Source organism: Protomyctophum bolini, assembly GCF_963924005.1.
Source record: "Protomyctophum bolini genome assembly, chromosome: 12".
Taxonomy (NCBI): Eukaryota; Metazoa; Chordata; class Actinopteri; order Myctophiformes; family Myctophidae; genus Protomyctophum; species Protomyctophum bolini.
The window spans coordinates 29802527-29820325 of record NC_137873.1 but is presented as its reverse complement, the minus strand read 5'-3'; the positions used below and the strand labels follow the sequence as shown (position 1 = coordinate 29820325).

The 17799-nt window shown below is 43.3% G+C and overlaps 1 protein-coding gene across 2 annotated transcripts in view; it reads right to left on the bottom strand.

Annotated features, from left to right (window-relative positions):
* LOC308326365 (5'-AMP-activated protein kinase subunit gamma-1-like) overlaps positions 1-17799 on the bottom strand; it is a 30323-nt gene that overhangs the window by 6444 nt on the left and 6080 nt on the right. The window contains exons 1-5 of one of the 2 annotated variants that reach the window (XM_080779190.1): positions 14490-15142; positions 5003-5241; positions 2141-2192; positions 1077-1183; positions 173-254 (exon numbers count right to left, since the gene is read on the bottom strand). In XM_080779190.1, coding sequence (XP_080635316.1) covers positions 173-254; positions 1077-1183; positions 2141-2192; positions 5003-5241; positions 14490-14583 — 574 coding nt within the window. In that variant the 5' untranslated portion in view covers positions 14584-15142. Of the gene's footprint in view, positions 1-172; positions 255-1076; positions 1184-2140; positions 2193-5002; positions 5242-14489; positions 15143-17799 lie in introns of those variants that run through there. The other variant, XM_080779189.1, reaches the window with a different exon arrangement.

The window sequence follows — 17799 nt, the reverse complement described above, 5'->3', positions numbered from 1 at the left end:
AACACATTCAGGCCCGTTTCAGAGAAGCACAATAGCACTTTGCAACTGATGCACCCTTTTAATTCTCTACACGATAGTTATAATTCCTTGAGGCATTCATTAAGACATACAGAGAATTAATAGGCATTTGTGACATTTTCCTTATCTGCTTAATAGTTTTCAGGGCGCTTACCCACAAAGCTTTGTTTCTCTGTATCCCATAGTGGAGCTGCACGTACACCGTTGGCTACCAAAGCAAAGAATGCTTTCTTAACCTATCAAGGACATTGACAAAAACAATTACTAAAGAGCTTAAATTGAAACGGCTGAATAAAGATTTAGCCGTTTTTTCAATATCCCCCAATTATTGGCATGCTTGTTGTACAGTATAATGTGTTTTTGATCAATGCCATTTTTGAGTGGTGCAACCACTCCAAGGAACAGCAATAACCGTGTCCGCCTAACTATGTGACGTTAACCCACCTATGTGACTGTGAGCATGAGTATGACTATTAGTACCAGTAGGGGCGCTGTTGTGCCAGAAACAGAGAGAGAGAGTGCTGCACTGTTGCCTGCTAATGAGAGAGAGAGAGAGAGAGAGAGAGAGGGGGGGGGGGGGGGGGAGGGGGGGCGAGTTGCACCACTCAGTTCACAGTGGTGGATTTTTAATTCCTGGTGGATTTATTTTGACCTTAGCATTTCCCTTTCATCAAGATAAGGCTGGATGTAGTGAGTACACATCAAAGAGCTTAAACAGCCCCAAGATTACTGGTTAACAGCCTTATGCCAATTTCACAACCATCTTAAAACAAAATTCTCCATGGCCATTGTGGCCAAATGCTACAGAATTCCTGTGGAACATTAACTTCACTTTATGGCACAGTGGGGAAATGTCAATATCACATACTGAATACTGAACCACTGCCCACTATGCATAACATTGTGTTTGTGTCTACGTTCACTTGTTCACAAAGGTGTGCTCATCAGCGCGCGTGCGTGTGTGTGTGTGTGTGTGTGTGTGTGTGTGTGTGTGTGTGTGCATGTGTCATCAGAAACAGTGAGAGTGTACAGCTGCACAAGAAGGGATCAGCACTTACTTGCAGTGCCGTGTCAAACACAACCAGCTTTGAGCTAGTGGGGACAATGTCGTAGCACTTGTGCGACTTCATAAAGCGCATGTAAATATCACTCTCCGGTTCAGCAGCTGCAAGGAACAGCAGGAGAGAGAAAAACACATTTAGAAGAAGAGGGAGTGAACCGACAGCTCCTGTGATGCTGGATTTCCTCCCAGAGTCTATAGAACCATTACTTGCACCACTCAGGGCCACTTAAAAGAGTAAATGGCTGCTCCACCTGAGTCAGACTAGCACTCGAAACAACCATAAAGCACCTGCAATGGAGGCATGTCGAAAACACGACAGACAGAATATGATCTGGACCTATAGGGGTTGTAAACTTGAATTCATAGTGTGTATAGATGACAACAAAGTTTATATTTAATATATTAAACAAACATATAAATGCTGCACTGTAATAATAATAATAATAATGCATAGGTGCATATAGGCACATCATATGCCAGCATTTAAGTTGGTCCAAAATAGCCTACTCTCAGTCATAGGACAAAATATATAATTTTGTTTAACCATTTGCTATTATGAAAAGAGTGCCTGTTGGAATGCTGCAGGAAGTGCGACTTTCACTGCATAGTGCATTGCATTGCATTAAGACATCTGTTGTGGTTCAATGTGTAAACATTTACTCGTAAAAGGTCGCTCACGAATCGATAGACATATTTAAAAGATCAATAGGCTACAATATAGTAATACGATGACAGACAATGAACGGACGAAGTGCACTGTAGAGGGAATCCCTCGATTTGTGACAGAATGCTGCCATGACAGAGGATGGATCCCCTGGCTGATCTCACTGGAGAGGATTTTGCAGACGTGCGCTGCATTAATAATGGGGCTCTTTAAAACAGGTCTGATCCGTTTTTAAACCCATCGAAATGTAGCTATTTGGCTATTCTGCATCTGTTGTCATACGCTTATCCAGACATGAGTCATGTGGGACAATAATAGATCAGAGCCATCTAGCAGTGAAAGGAAACTCGAGTAAAAATAGAAAATTGCCCTATAGAAATAAATAATGCACTTACCATCATCGTCTAATTCAAGTTTCTCCAGCATGCCTTCGAATAAACCGTAGACCTGCAATAGGAAGCAGAAGTTTCAGTCAGTCAGTCACTCAGGAGGACCTCGTCTGCCTGTAGCAATAAAAGACCTCACGACGCGCACGCTTTGAACGCACGACAAAGTTTGCTGTAAATTATAAGCAGGGTGCAGCGACTTTCCCCAACGTCCACTCCCACTAGTCTCCCACACAGCAGCGCAAGCCCCCAATACCGTCACCACGTCCCACGTGCGGTCTTCTTCAATGCGACGCACTTCACTCACGTGGAAGCGATAAAAATTGATTGTCGACTACAAACCTTGCCGCTGTGAACTTTATTGCTAAAAAATGTATTAGGGCGATGCACAGCACACCCCCACAACACCAAGTGGATCGGTCCAAAATCCATTTGCTGCAGTGTGGGGCAACCAAATGAACCAATGCCTACACACTGGTCATACTAACCACTACTACAGAGGTGTGTGGTGTGGGTCTGTGGGAGCGTAATGTTTCAGTAAGAAAACAAATCCAGTTCATAAACACGATCCGGCAATGTTCTGCATCTCCCAGCGTATTTGGCTGTAAGTTACAGACAGTTACACGCATTGGGAGAAATAATATTATCCCTGTTTTGTCACAGAGGCTGATTGCATGTAACGACTGATGAGAGAACGCAGCCACCATCATGCGCTGCCTGCGCTGAGTAAAGACACACCCCTCCATGCAGAACCAGCTAGGTCGCTTCACCATATTAGGACATTCCTTGTTACCTAGTAGTAGCAACAAGCTACACACAGTCACACATCCTGTACACTTGTACAGTGTACATCCATGATGATTTTTTCCAACAGGAGGAAAACTATTATGCAGTATATTTAAATAGTACTAGCTAGGCTATGAAGTGACGTAGAAGACTGTCCAGCTTAAACAACAAACACCCATCTCATTTCCCCCTAGTTTATTATACAAAAGAAGTAGGCCTGAGCACAAAACAACAAAAACAGCTAAACAAAAAAACATGCCGAGTCATCTTGTGTCGTTTCTTGTTCGCATACAAAACCAGCATTCATGTTGAAACCTTTTTTCTGTGCCTGGCCTTTATTTCCACAGTATATATATGCATAAAGTATATAACGTCTTATAAGCCTCCTCTGGGATTCCCCATTGTTGCCATGAGTCACCCAGACAATGGTGACACAGCGCTTATCCAGCCAAAAGTACTGCACCTTCATAAATCTTTCTTTTCTGCATCACAGTTGGGATACATCCTGCCCTGCTGTCACAGGGAACACCCCCAACATGCACACGTACATAGCTTTAAGTATTAAAGGGTAACTTAATTAATCCACTGGATTGGATTTAAAATTATAGCAGTTTATCGAGTGAGACCTGTATTTATGGTGGAATGCAGGGAGGGTTTTAGAGAACATCCTTCTATGAAGAGGGAAAAGAGAGAGAGAGATTGAGAGCGAGAGAGAGAGAGAGACGCATGGCTCCCATACACAGCCTTGAGTGTAAGTATCAACAAAAAGACGAGGTTGGTGATGAAATATTGATTTGCCCTTTCAGGGCACGATTGCTCAAAGTGAGCAGTCTGAGACCAGAGTTGACGCAATCATTCTTCATGAGACCACACGTCACCACAGTACATTGCACAGTAATTGCTTGGACAGCACACATATAGTATCACATAGCCCTGAAACATGACTGTCCTAATCATGACAGTCATGACGCAACTGAAGCCAGTTCATACGCAATCGCTACATTTACACGGAAAACGTGTACATAAACAATCAGATTTCAAATATAAAGTCCGGGTCACGTGTGCCACGGGTGTTAGGACTTTGCTGGGACAGCGATTAGCATTGCTGCATCCAACGTTGTTTAATAAAAATCACACCCGTGTGAACCGAGTGGTGCAACTCCCCTCTCTCTTCCCCCCCGCCCCCCTCCTCTCTCTCTGTCTCTCTCTCTCGCATTAGCAGGCAACAGTACAGCACTATCTCTCTCTCTGTTTGGCAAAACAGTGCCCCTACTGGTACTAATAGTCATACTCGTGCTCATACATAGGTGAACACATACATAGGTGAACAACATGGACATTGCTGTTCCTTGGAGTGGTTGCAACACTCAAAAATTATTTCTATCCGAGCACCCCGGGTACTTTTCTAAAACGGGGTTCATTTGGAAAATTCACAGTTGCACACTGGGAGCGCACTCGCCTATTAGTCTGTATTGGCAGTGCGTTAAGTGTGCCAATGGATATAAATGCCAATGCTGGATGCAGCAATGCTACATCACTGTCCCACCTGTGGCCCACGTGTTGAGTACTGTATATATGAGCGTCATGTGAACCATGGCTAAGTATCACACAGCTCCCCAGCTGCACAGAGATGCATTCTAAACAATATCATTGCTGATGAAGAAGTCTCAAAGCCAAATAAAATGCAACCTAGATCTAGGGCTGATTCAGCTAATTTTATTGAGGGCAATGCAGAAACAATATTTTCACACACTGTTTAGACTAGAGTCTAAACTTTAGACAGACAGATGTTGTGAATACGCTCTTGTTGACAACTTGACACACAATTGGAAAAGCATCAGATCTCAAATCAAAAGAATTATAGCCACATTCAGCCTTTGGTTTCCCCAAAATTCACATTATTGTGAGTAATTATTCAGAATAAAGTAGCACATGACATCTTGGATGATGAAATTGTTATTAATAATAGCCATTTCAACAGTTGCACTGCCTGTGTAAATTTGATAAACTATTAGCCTCGGAGACCACAGGCAAATAAACCAGTAAAAGGCGGTTACAAAGATGAGAGTAGAGCATATGACTCACGTGTTGTGAGGTAGTGTTGGCTGGGACAGGGCGAGGGCTGGTGGAGGGAATAGGGGGTTTGGCAGAGGGGAGGCTGAGTTGCTGTCCTGTGTCGGGGGGAGACGAGAGCGAGCGAGAACGGGAGTGAGAGGAATCCAGGCGTTGGATGGCAGGTGCACTCTGCTGGGCCTCCAGGGAGAACAGAGGGGTGCTGCTGGGGGCCTGGGTGGGCGTGGTGGGAGTAGAGGTGAGTCCAGAGGCTGTGGAAAGATGAAGATCAAGGATGAGTTGCAAAAGTTAGCATGTTCTTCTCTTCTCTTAACATCAGATGGTCAAACTTGCAGCTTTCGACTTCTGCATTAGCCTTCAAACTTGTGCGGCTCATTATGTTCAACTGAACTAAATCAGTGTACTGTGAAAGGTAACTGAAATTGGCTCGTTTGGAAAAACTTTTACTGTAGTCTGTGTATTGTGTACAAACATTATTTTTCTCTCTTGCGCATGATCTGCATCTATGCCCCTCCAGTCTGCGAACAACAGGCAATTATTGGTGTATTAAAACCAACCAGGTCTAGTGAACAGCTGTCTATGAAACAGGACCTCGTGCAGGCTCTGGCAGTGTCAGGTTGAGGGCGCCAGACACATGACAGCCCTCACATGCCCCTAAGCATTAACGTCATGGCGTTACGCAGGGTGACATGAGATACTCCCGCCCCCCATATCAGTCTGCGAGAGATCACAATCCTGATCTGCATGTGTTTCAAAAACACAATGCTGTTTGAGCAAAGGGAGTCTACGAGCCTGAGGCGCGTGCCTCAAGACTGAAACGGCTAGTCCGGTACATCACAGGAAGAGGGGACAACAGTTGCAGAAGGAGAAAACGCTGGAGAAGCTCAGACAATTCAAGCCTTAAGTAATTTATTTTTATATTAGCACCTAAATAAAAGGCTTGAATTGTCCGAGCTGCTCCAAACAATACCGTTCGTACTGCCACCGGGAACACTGTAAGGTAGTGGTCACTGGTTCCCCAGCTAAATGATTGATAGTTACCAAATGGACCCTGATGGGTCTGTAACTCCAAAAGCGCATAAATGGAACCATATGGATCACTATGGGTCCATTTGTACACTCCCAGAGTTAAATAACACTGATTATTTCACAGTGCAGAAAAAAACTAAAACAAAACAAAAAATCAAATAGGTTCCTAATGCATATCAAATCTTTGAAATTAGAATTTGAGAATCACTCGTTTAAGGAAAGCAAATTCATGCATGTATGGCAGAAAAGAATAAACAACATCACTAAATGTTTGGTTGGTTTGGTCACATGAATGGTCATAAAAGAAGCTTGTGAATTCGTAATGGTATAACTAACACTTAACTCGTCTGCAGGTTCCAGAATTCTAAACCATAATATTTAAAATCCTCTATTGGGTCAACACACTTAGTTTCCTAATAGGTCACACATTAGTACAGTAATACTAAGTACAGTATAAGTCTAGACAGTTCACTGGCTGTGCCCAAAGTGGGCCTCATTTGATCCTTGTGTGCAGTGGACCTTGAGTTATTAGGCCTAACTTTATTCAAAAAATGTGCAGTAGCAGTTACTGCAGTCCCTGCTGCTCTCTTTTCACTTTTTTGTTTTACACCTTGGTAAAACATCCATTCTTTTTGGGTCCAAACTTTCCCATATGCAAATGCAAATGACTTCAAGGGTAAAGTTGACATTATAGTAATCTCTACCGTACCCATTTAAACTTGTATTCTTGACAACAAACTGACAGGTGAAAAAATGGCATCAAAAGCTGTTTTTGGGCAGAATGTCTTACCGGAGCCCTCATTCAATCCGACTGCTCAATAGTCCAACCCATTACTAACCCTATCCCAAATCCTAACCCTAAGCATAACCGCACACGGAAGCCACGGGGTGAGTCTTAACCGGCCACGTAGTCTGACTAACGGGATGTCGGACTAATGCACGTCAGACTAATGTGTGCCCCCTTGAAACAATCCCTTTAAAAAATGTGAATCACTGGCGTCTTTCAAAACCATATATCGGGAGACTGAAAGGGAAGATAAGTAGTTTCCAATAGAAAGGAATTAAGTGTCATTCAGTATCGTCTTTTTTCTCCTTTGCACAGTGTGTTTGTATGTTGTTGATATGTATAATTGTGTTATTTTTATGCTATGTTGATTGAATACATACGACCACAATGGAAACAAGTCCCCAGGACTTGTTTGTGTTATGCTTTTAGCCTAAATGTCTGACTGTAACTCTGCCGTTTACATTTTTGATTAATACAGTATTCAATCAATCTCTCTAAATTCTATTGTTCTTTGAAATGACTGTTACAATGGAGTCTGTAGTTTCAGCTACAAACAGCATTTTCATAAAGGAGGACTAATGTGATTGTGAACAGTGATTTGTCTCGCATCGTGGAAGCTTGTTCGCGACTCTCGAGTCTCCACTCTCCACTATCTCTTGACATTTAGCTGGCTCATACCAGCCCTCTTTGGCCTGCTTTGCTTCTGCCGTGTTGCCTTCTTATTTTAGCCACGCTGTTGTGGCACATTCCACAGTAGATAACCTCCACCCTCCACCCCCCAACCCCCCACCCTGGCCGCCCTCAGCTTGGTGGGGGCAAAATGGGGCAGGCTAGAAATTGCAGGGTAACAGGAAATGGATGCATCTTCAATATACCCATATAATCAACTTGCTTCATGAGTGGTAATCAGATATCTAGTGCATACCGTATATACTGTACATAGAGAAATCCAAAACTCTGTATGACGTATTAAGGCAGAGCATTGAAAGCCTGTCCAACAACATACCAATGTACTGTACATATAGGTTGAGCAGATGCATTGAATATCTGTGCAAGGCAAGTATAAAGGGCACCCCTGAATAATGATTAGTGTCTCTCCTGTGTAACACTGGCATATGTGGTTCAAACCTAAACAAGCAGAGCTAGTCTAGAGCGGCAATTCATGCCAAGGACCTCCAAATAATAATAAACAATAACATCTATTGTTCATCTACAAGCTGACAATGCATTGCATCGTGATAGGTTTTGAGCTTGTAGATCTGCTATTTTTGAGAATCTTGGAAAATATTTTGACAATGACATGCCCAAAATGAGGATGAAAGCGGTATACTGGCGCAATAGTATTCATGAATTTGAATTTAAATTAAATGTTCTTTAATGTCCCCCTCGTTTCCAATTGGCCCCCCCTTGGCACACCCCGTTGCCCCCCCCCCCCCCCCCAACTGATGTAGGTTCTATCTAGAGCATAGGGTTGTGCTGCCGTGTGACGACTGGGTACTCCCCTGAGGAGCATCAGGGCTGAGGGTGTTGTCAGCCACGTGGGGGCTGTAATGACTCCGAGAGCAACGTGATCCTCGCTGGTCGACGTCAGAGCAATATAGCCACCACACATCCTCCAGGGTAGACATCGCTGGCCAGCTCTAAGTGTGTGTTTATAGGTGTCGTTTGTGGCTTTGCAGCAATGAGCAGCACGACCTGCCATGACCCCAATTAGTAACACCTTAAGAATATCAATGCCATTTCCTAGGCTACTATCCAATATTGTCAGGTCATTTCAATGAAGCAATCCGATTTAGTTGAAATGCTTCGAACGAGCATGATGACACCACTAATTAAAACATACAAATCAGCTGTGCTGTGTCTCGTCTCGCTGCTCTCCCAGAGAGGGTTGCTAGGCTACCTAGCGACATTTCCAGTCATTAAAAAATTCTTTAGCGAATATCTTAGTTATAATGAAATTGAGTTGACGTGTTTTTTGAGGGGCACTAGCGCCTCCTATGCTCAGCTTTCCAGGTCTGTGTGAACACAAACATTAGCTGATGAGTGGCTGATCGTCCCATAACGATGATTTGATTGGCTGAGCAAAGTACATATTGAAGATAAAAGTGAGGGCAGAAAAGTGAAGACAGCAAAAGTGATTGGCCGGAATGACATTTGTGATGATTTGATTGGCTGAGCACGGAATGTGATGTATGATGATAATAGCGCACCTAACGGGTGTGATGTTTTTTAAAGGGTAACTGTTGTATAATTGCAATATTACACTCGAGCGTCGTGCTTTACAGTCATTAAACGGCACGTCTGCGCTGCCTACGGAACTCGCCTATCTGCTCGTTCCTGCTGCAACCCAAGGGGCCAGTGAGGCGCTCCAACGTTGAAGCACTGGGCCCTAGTGGTAAGAGGAAGGACTGCAGGCGGACCCGTGGATTCATGACGAGGAAACCCCGTGCAGCTGGGCTTTAACATTGAGCGCTCGGTTGCACTTCCGCAGTTGGGCACCAAAATTTGGTGCCCAAATGCGGAAATGCGCCAAAAAAGGCGGAATTAGACGCCACTGAGCAACTTCCACTGACATGAATAGCATGGGGGGCGGCGCTTCGCGCCAGATCAGTCTCTATCCTTTTAATACTCTATGGCTGCAACCCAGGCATGCAATGATGCTAAAGCACACCCTCTTGCGTAATATTGCTTAATTGACTTCCTGTGAAGAGAAAGCATCTTCCTAGAAACTAGGTATAATTTCTTTATTTCATAAAGGACAGGACTTAAATGTATATGGAATACACATTTCAATAACCTTTGAGTATTTATCATTTCTATTTCACTTTTCAGAATGAAATTAATCCCTTTTGGGCGGGAACCCCAAAATCTATACGACTGGTTCTCAATGTGGGGTCTGGGGGGGACCCTCGGGGGTCCTTGAAGGGCTTCCACGGTATGGGAACTGCAACGGCCTCAAACGGAAAGCCCTACTGAGAGAGAGAGAGAGAGAGAGAGCGGTGCAGATGGCCCAGTGCATCGTGGGAGGTGAGCTAGCTTCCCTCCCTCCAGGAATGATGTGAGAAATCAAGGCTCAGTGAATCGTTAAGGACACTCACCACCCCGGCCACAATCTGTTCTACCTTTGTATCAGGAGATGCATAGTGCATACCACCAGATTCCTGGACCGTTATCTCCTGGCTAGCAACAGAATGTTGTGCCGAGCCCGTCAGGTGGCCCTGACAACAGTTCTTTTTAAAACTCACCTTTTCTCTCTGTCTTTTAATGCCATCTGATTTGAATTGGTTACATATTCTTGTTGTTTATGTCTCTTCCTTGTACAGTATACAGTACGTTCTGTCTTATCTGTTTTTCTTTTCTTTATTTGCTTGATGAAATTTGACCATGTTTACTTTTTCTACTGTAAAGCACTTTGGTCAATTTCAGTTGTGTGTGAAATGTTGATTTGATTTCTGTATAGTATAGACGTTAGAGGTGCTCTGCTGCGGGAAGCACCCTATGATCCGACGGACCATTGGTCCGAGGTGCGCTGGGGGTCGGGAGAGGGTGGGTGGTTAGGTTTAGGTGTCTGCCCCGGGGGAGGTTAGGGTTAGGGTGAGGGTTTGAGGTAGGTTGTCGATCGGACCAATGGACCGTCGGCATATTGACGCGGACCCCTCTGCTGCTGCTGTATTCAAACATCATTAGGTTTACAATGACATGCCTGATATATGCGGCTAAATTATGTCTCACCTGCACATGAGCCATGACTGTATACAAACACACACAAAGGTCTATGTTCTCCATCTTTTACTATTATATTGCTGCACCTTGTGTATATACTGTTACTGTATCTGCTCGGAAACCTTGTATCTTCATACTTCAACTTACACGTAGATTTTCTTTTTATTAAGGCCTTACTTCATTATACAAGAGTGCCATATTGAAGTAGAGAAAATAGTCTATCTACAAGCTAGATCGTATTTTATTTAAAAAAAACTATTTAAAAAAAAGTAAAAGAATTACTTGACAAAAGTTATAATTTACTTGACAAAATAATTTTTGTTTCCACTCGACAGCAACAATATTTTATTCAGCTGCTATTTTAACTGCCTCATACGTAAATTATATATATCTGACCTACTTGTAAGTACAGTATACCTGACCTGTTCTCTTGTTCCTCCTTTCCATTTCTATTCCCTTTCCTGAAAACTAGAAATTATGGGAGCTTGGACAAAAAAAAAAGTTACCCTTTTACGCCTGCGCCTGACCGTATACAGTACCTGAATGGGACTGGGTGTTACAATCTGTTTATTATACCTTCAGATGGGGATGATAACATGGGGGTCTGTGGCCTAGGTCTACTCTACAAGTCACCTTATATGCACCGAGATGTCAACATTGACAGACACAGTGTCAATCCATCATTTTCTCTTCTCTTCCATGTTACCACAGAACAGTTCTTTCTTTCAGAAACCGCCCCTCCAGAGCATGGAAGAGCAATAGTGGAAGCACTGTCACCACGGGCACTCCCTTTTTTCTAGACCAGCTTTACAAGCTGTTATTTTTGAGTGGTGCAACCACTCCAAGGAACAGCAATGGCCGTGTTCACCTATGTGTTGTTTTATATTTTAGGGGCAAGTATTTTGTAATACATTTTGATTTATTTTGCCCATCTCTGCTAACATACAGTATAAGGGTGAATTTGAAATAATTGATTTAATGTATTAAATAAAATAAGAGCTACAACTGATGCAACCCATTGTGAGTGAGCTTGGTATTTTTGTATGACACCGCCCTGCGACATAGTATTAAAAAAAAGCTTAAGTGGTTAATCAGTCTAATCAATTTAGCTGATTAATAAAATAAGTCAAGTTTATTGATATTAAAAAATTCAAGATGGAGTGCCGTGATTTTTTTCTACCCTAAAACATGATCATCAGGTCTTATTGTTATTTAAGGAGGTATAATTGTTTTCAAAAAAGTGCACAGTATTTGTTAAAATGTTGTTTTTATGTGGGCACGCCCACCAGTTCATTTAGTATGCCTGGTTTGCCTGGTGGGGGGTGATGGATGGTGATCCACCTGAACTGAAGTAGCCTGGATAATAAGCCAGACTCAAATCACACTGTCGTGTGGTATTTGAGTCTGGAGATGCTGTGTATGGATCTTGTTTCCCAGGGGGCAGGTTCAAACATTTTCTCTTTTTAACGCAATTGGTCATAGCTACTGTCAGTCAAAGGTCTCAAGCATTGAACGTCACTGTACCAAAGCCCGCCCATATTGCATACCGTGTCCCGATTGGCCACACCAGTTCTCTGGTGTAGGAAATGGGCGTACAACTGAGCCTCTCCAGACCGTAATCCGCCGGCAGGCCATTTTCTTTTGCCAACGGCTGATTCGGTCTGGCTTATTAACCAGGCTAGAACTGAAGCCGCACCCACAGCTGTAGTTGTATGATAAAGGGGGAGGGGTTAGGGGAGGGGCTGACAGTGTGGTGTCACTATATTACTGTTTATTTCATTGGCCCATTTGACTGTCAAGGGTTCAGCCTCCAGGAAGATACCCTAAATACAAAGTTAATACACCATTGCACATAAAAACGACTCCAGGGTGTCTAATGAAGTACTGTCACCTCATAGACACATAGGAAAAATACAACAATTGTGGCACTCCATCAGAAATATATGATAAAAGACTCGGGATGATTCAATTAATCGCAAAAGTAATGAATAGAATCCCTCTCTCTCTCTCTCTCTCTCTAGGACTAGGTCCTCCTCAGACGAGCCTTCCATCGTCGCTTCTAGTCATCCCGGTTCTCCATACATCTGGCCAGTTCGTTATGAATAGAATAGTCTCAAAGAAAATAATAATGCAGTAACTCCTTATGCAGTATATACGTCTTTCTAGATGGGTACACAGTGTTCTCCCTGGCCTGTACTGTAACATAAGACCATTTGTGTTCTTTCTTGATACTCATACTGTATGTATCACAGAGCCCTATATAACACCACGCCTGGAACTGTCATGGAGTAATCTTGGCGATGAGGGTTCAAGGACTGGTGGGCCAAGCTGAAGGTGTCATCAAATGATAAAATACAACACTATGCCTTGTATGTCTTTATGATGAACAGCACATACTGCACCACATGGCCGTACATCACTGTGACAGCACTCTGGCCCCTCACCTTAGAGTATATAAGTATATATATACTCTAGTATATAAGTATATATACTTTAAGCCCCTCACTGGACGCCAGCCAGGGTCTGAATCAGGAACTGTGAAGTTCATGGTTCACGCTTTGAGTCGAGTGGTTGATTGGTGTCACATTGAGGGTGTTACCGTTAACTCTAATTTGATTGATTTTTTTCTGTGAAAGGTTATATGGTTTAGTGGGTGAGAGAAGGGGGTGGGTTGGATGGGGCCAGGAGGGGGGGGGGGATGTTTCAATGATTTCTACATTTATGATTAAAATGTTTTGCTTTTAAATATTGTGGACGCCAGGAAGAGTATATGGTGCATTTATATAGCATCTTAAAAGTGCATTACATTCACCCATTCACACACACGTTTGAGGACCACTGCTGTCATGACATGTGTTATGTCTGAGTTGCCCTGATGAGGCTCAGATGTGTGCTGTCTATTTTAATGAAGTTTGACGTTTTCAAAATAGAGCAGCTATTCCAAAGGGACTGGAGGGACTGAGTGATGTGGGCCAGGGACAATGACAATGGATTAACACTTTATCCGTGCAGAGTGGCACATCTAGTAATACTTAATTGAACACCTATAGATGTATACAGTATAAATCTTTTCCATAATAAAACTACAGTATTAATTAAATAGACTGCATGTAGCACTGAGCTGTACTGTATGTGTCATAGATATAAATGTAGAAAATCTACTACCTCTGGCCAGTGGCCACAGCTAATGCTTCTCAGAGCTCTTCCAATTTGCCCTTCAAATGCACAGTATGTGAATGCATTGCATGCGTTTGTGAAACAAGAGACAGTTCAACAAAGTGCCCAGTACCCGAACTATGAGCACCTCAGGCCACTGGTAAAGCCCGATTTATATTTGGTTAGCCGATCTACAAACTCACAACACACCGTGCTGCGACACGCTGTGCGCTTGTAGATCATCTATTTTCGGTGCAAGACACTGGCACGCAACTAAGTATAAACCAGGTGTCACATTCCTCAGCGCCCTCAAATACTGTATATACACTGCTTATAGTTTTACCTGCTTCCTTTCTTCACCAGATTAACGGGGTGATAAATCTGCACTTTCTACAAGGTCCCAACACACAGTGAGGCTCAACTTTAAAATCTGTGTCTTGCACTAATGAATACTACATTAAATCAATCTGTGCCCATTATCTCAATATGCCCAGACCGTCCACAAACAGAAGGTGTCCTCAGAAAGCCTCGCTGCATGTAACTAGATGTGCTAAAGGCGCATAATGAATATTATGGGAGTTTTTATGGTCCGTGTACTGTAGAGATCTGAATTATGTGAAAATAGGTCACTGGATGTAGTCACATGGACCTTGTGCAGTAGTCAGAGGACAGTTTTACTGTGGATAATAAGCAACACAGTAAAATCCAGGATGTTAATATAACTAACTTCAGAGTGTCAGAGTTAAATGAACACTCCAGATTTTGCACACATACATCATGTGAACTAAGTGCGCAGGACATTACCCGACAGACAAGAGGTTTCAGACTGATGTCTCCCTCCAAGCCCATCTTGCTCCTTGCGCTTCTTGCTCCTCCTCAGGCTGCCAAACCTCTTCATGGAAAGTAGCGGCTTGCAGATTCAAAACTTAATTTGACCATGACCGTCCGGGGTCACAACAGGGGCTCAGTGATGGCCCAAAACAGAGAGTCAAACGAGAGTTATTCCATCTGTCCCAAGTTTACACAACAAGGCGAATCGAGGAAACTTAGCTGACACAGCTGTATCCTAACCAAGGTGAGCACAGATTGCAATCGTTTGGGGTTCGTGGACAGAGCTGGTCCTGTCGGGGCGTCGGTCCTCTTCAGTTCAACTGACAGAGAAGACGGTCTGACGTTTTCTTCTGGCTTCATATACAGTAGGTCTTTAGCAGCTAAAACAATCTGAACAATCTTCCATGAAGAGGGTCATTGATTCAGATAACGTCTTTCTTCAAGCCGGTAATCCTAGTTAGGAACAGACAATGATAAATTACAGTGCGTCACAAAATGCAGTCCAAGTTTACTTATCCAAAGTCCTACAGAGCCCAGGAGGACCATGCAGTGTGCGATGTCTGTAGCAGCTCATACGCAGCTCGATTGAGAAGGCATGGAAGCTGTAAATTCTACACGTCCTCTGTGAAAGGTCCCTCTCTCCAGTGATGCAAATAACACCATGAGAGAACCTCCCACCCACTGCCCCCCCCTCCTCCTCCTCCTCCCCCCCCCCCCCCAAGAGCGTTGCTCGCACTGTAGTGGCGTCAGTGCTGTAAATTGTCAGGTGCAGCTGTGGGCGGTGTCTCTTTAATATAGCAAGCATGTCGGCAGCCTGTAAAAGGAGGCCAGCCTGTGACAGATGGCCAACGATTGGCTCTGCCATGTCCAGCGCCCCCATGCTGCCCTCCCCTCCTCTGACGGAGCAAAATCAGCACAGGGCACATCTGTCTCATTTTGTCTTCACAAAAGAGTAACACAGCAAGTGAGCCGCACTCAGGATCATAAATCCTAAATCTCTCTAAGATCCAAATCTCCATAAGCACGAACGAGTCTAGAGAGCTCTGGCAGAACAGTCCGATGAATTACAAACAGACGCGAACATTGTGGTGTTTCTCTGTACGCCAGTTTTAAGAGTCAACCATCTCCATGTTGTAACTTTGAGAGCCTGACCTTTAATATCGCTGAGAGCAGGCCACCTTGGCTGGCAGCAGGGGGGGCATCCCAGATCCTGTCAGCTGATCCGAAGGCTTCCATTATTCAATACCAATACCCCTTCTCAGCAGATCACCCACTTAGAGGTTGCAGTATCGACTGCATGTCCAGTGCTGGTCTCACCTGACATGTTATGCAACTACTGTACTCAGTCAGGATGTCAGTGAGGTGACCAACACCCCGTCCAATTGTTTTCCTAGTAAAATGTATTTGCATAATTCTGTAGCGCTGAAGATGCAAATTCTGAGTACAACTAAGCTGGGGTGTATTCAGACACTACAAAGTCTTTTTAGGTTGGAATAAAACACACTTGAACATTTATGATGGACATAAAAGCAAATGGTCAACCTGCATTAGTACTTTGCACAAGATTCTGCCCTTTTAAGGATTGTTTTCTTTGAGCTGGGGAAATCAAAGCGGCCCAGTTCTTTTATTTACTGACAACATACAGTGGCAACAGAGAAACACGGAAAGAGAGAGCAAGAGAGAGAGAGAGAGAGAGAGAGAGAGAGAGAGAGAGAGAGAGAGAGAGAGAGAGAGGGAGGATAAGAAAGGAGCGAGTGAGTCTGCGTGACTGCGTGAAGAGCTTGTATGTCTGGTCACTTCCAGATAAGGCCATGAAAGAGCTGCAGATGTCTACAGCAGTGAGAGACTGACAATATCCAGAGTCAGGCAATGTGTGGTAAATGCATATTTAGCATAGCTGTAAATAGGATACATCATATATATATCAATCAATCAATCTGATCATATTTGCATATACAGATAAAAGTATGTGTACATTTTTCCCTCATGCCTTTATAAGTCAATGTAACATAATAATAATAATATATACACCTAAAATAATGATTTAGAGGTCCTTTTGATCAACAGCGACGTCAGTTTGTATATATTATTATTAGATTTGTTTGAACTGCAAGTGCATGTGAGATCCATCAGCATCAACATGGTAATTAGCACACCCTGGTGGTGAAAGTGGGAGGCCTACCAAAACAATCGAAGCTCATAACATTCAAAGATGTGATACAGAAACAACAGAAATGTCTGTATCCTTAACCACCACAACACGGAAGGTATGATGCAATACTTTACTTATGTCAGCCATTCTCTCTGATCCTAGAAATCAGCCTATATTCCAGTGGAGTCCTGGGTAATTGGGTGAATGTAGATATATGTGGTGTGCGGGGCTCCATTCATCATCTGCTGAAGTATCTTTAGCCCAGCACCCAGCCTGTCCATGTGCGTATTCTACGTCTGCCCTGAATGCAGATAATGTGTCGGTGAATGTGTTTTGGTGCATTTTAGCATTAGTTACCATCAATGACCATTTCCAGAGGAAACAAAAGCATGCCCAGCCCACTTTTGTGGACTGGACCTGGCAGTGTTCCACCAATTGCTGCCAAGCCGACCCTCTGCGAGGAAGCAGAGAAGAATGTGTGTGTGTGTGTGTGTGTGTGTGTGTGTGTGTGTGTGTGTGTGTGTGTGTGTGTGTGTGTGTGTGTGTGTTTTGTTTTGTGAGCCAAGGAATATGACTAACCTTTTAGGTGTCTCAATCTCCTTCCTGCAGTAGTGTTTCAATGCAAGTGTATTAGGCCCATGATTATAGAGTGCATAAGAGCTATTATAGAAATTAGTTTGCTCTTTGCCATAACACAGAACATTATTCCTGCTAAATACCTTTTCATTAAGAGGGCTTACTTTCTCTCCCATTTTCTTCACAGTTGTGCACGCTACACATTCTCATTATGATATCTCTGGGTCATAGTTTTATTAAGCTGCTGTGAAAAGCTTTTATAGCAGGATCAGTGCTTCTAGTCGGCCAGGGCAAGTAACTTTGCAGTGCACGACCCAAATCCACAAATGCTGAACTAAACTATATATTGTTGAAAAAAAACATTATGCAAGTGCAAGTGAGTTCTGTAGTGTGGGAGTATACACTTTTCATGCCTTACTGAGAAACTTAATGTACAAATGTATGTGTCGACTCAATGAGTCTCACAACTGTATAATTGTGCTGCTATGTAACCCCAGCTTCAGTAGCACTAGGTCTGCTTTTTGGAAGCACTGGTATGAATGTTTATTGTAAAAT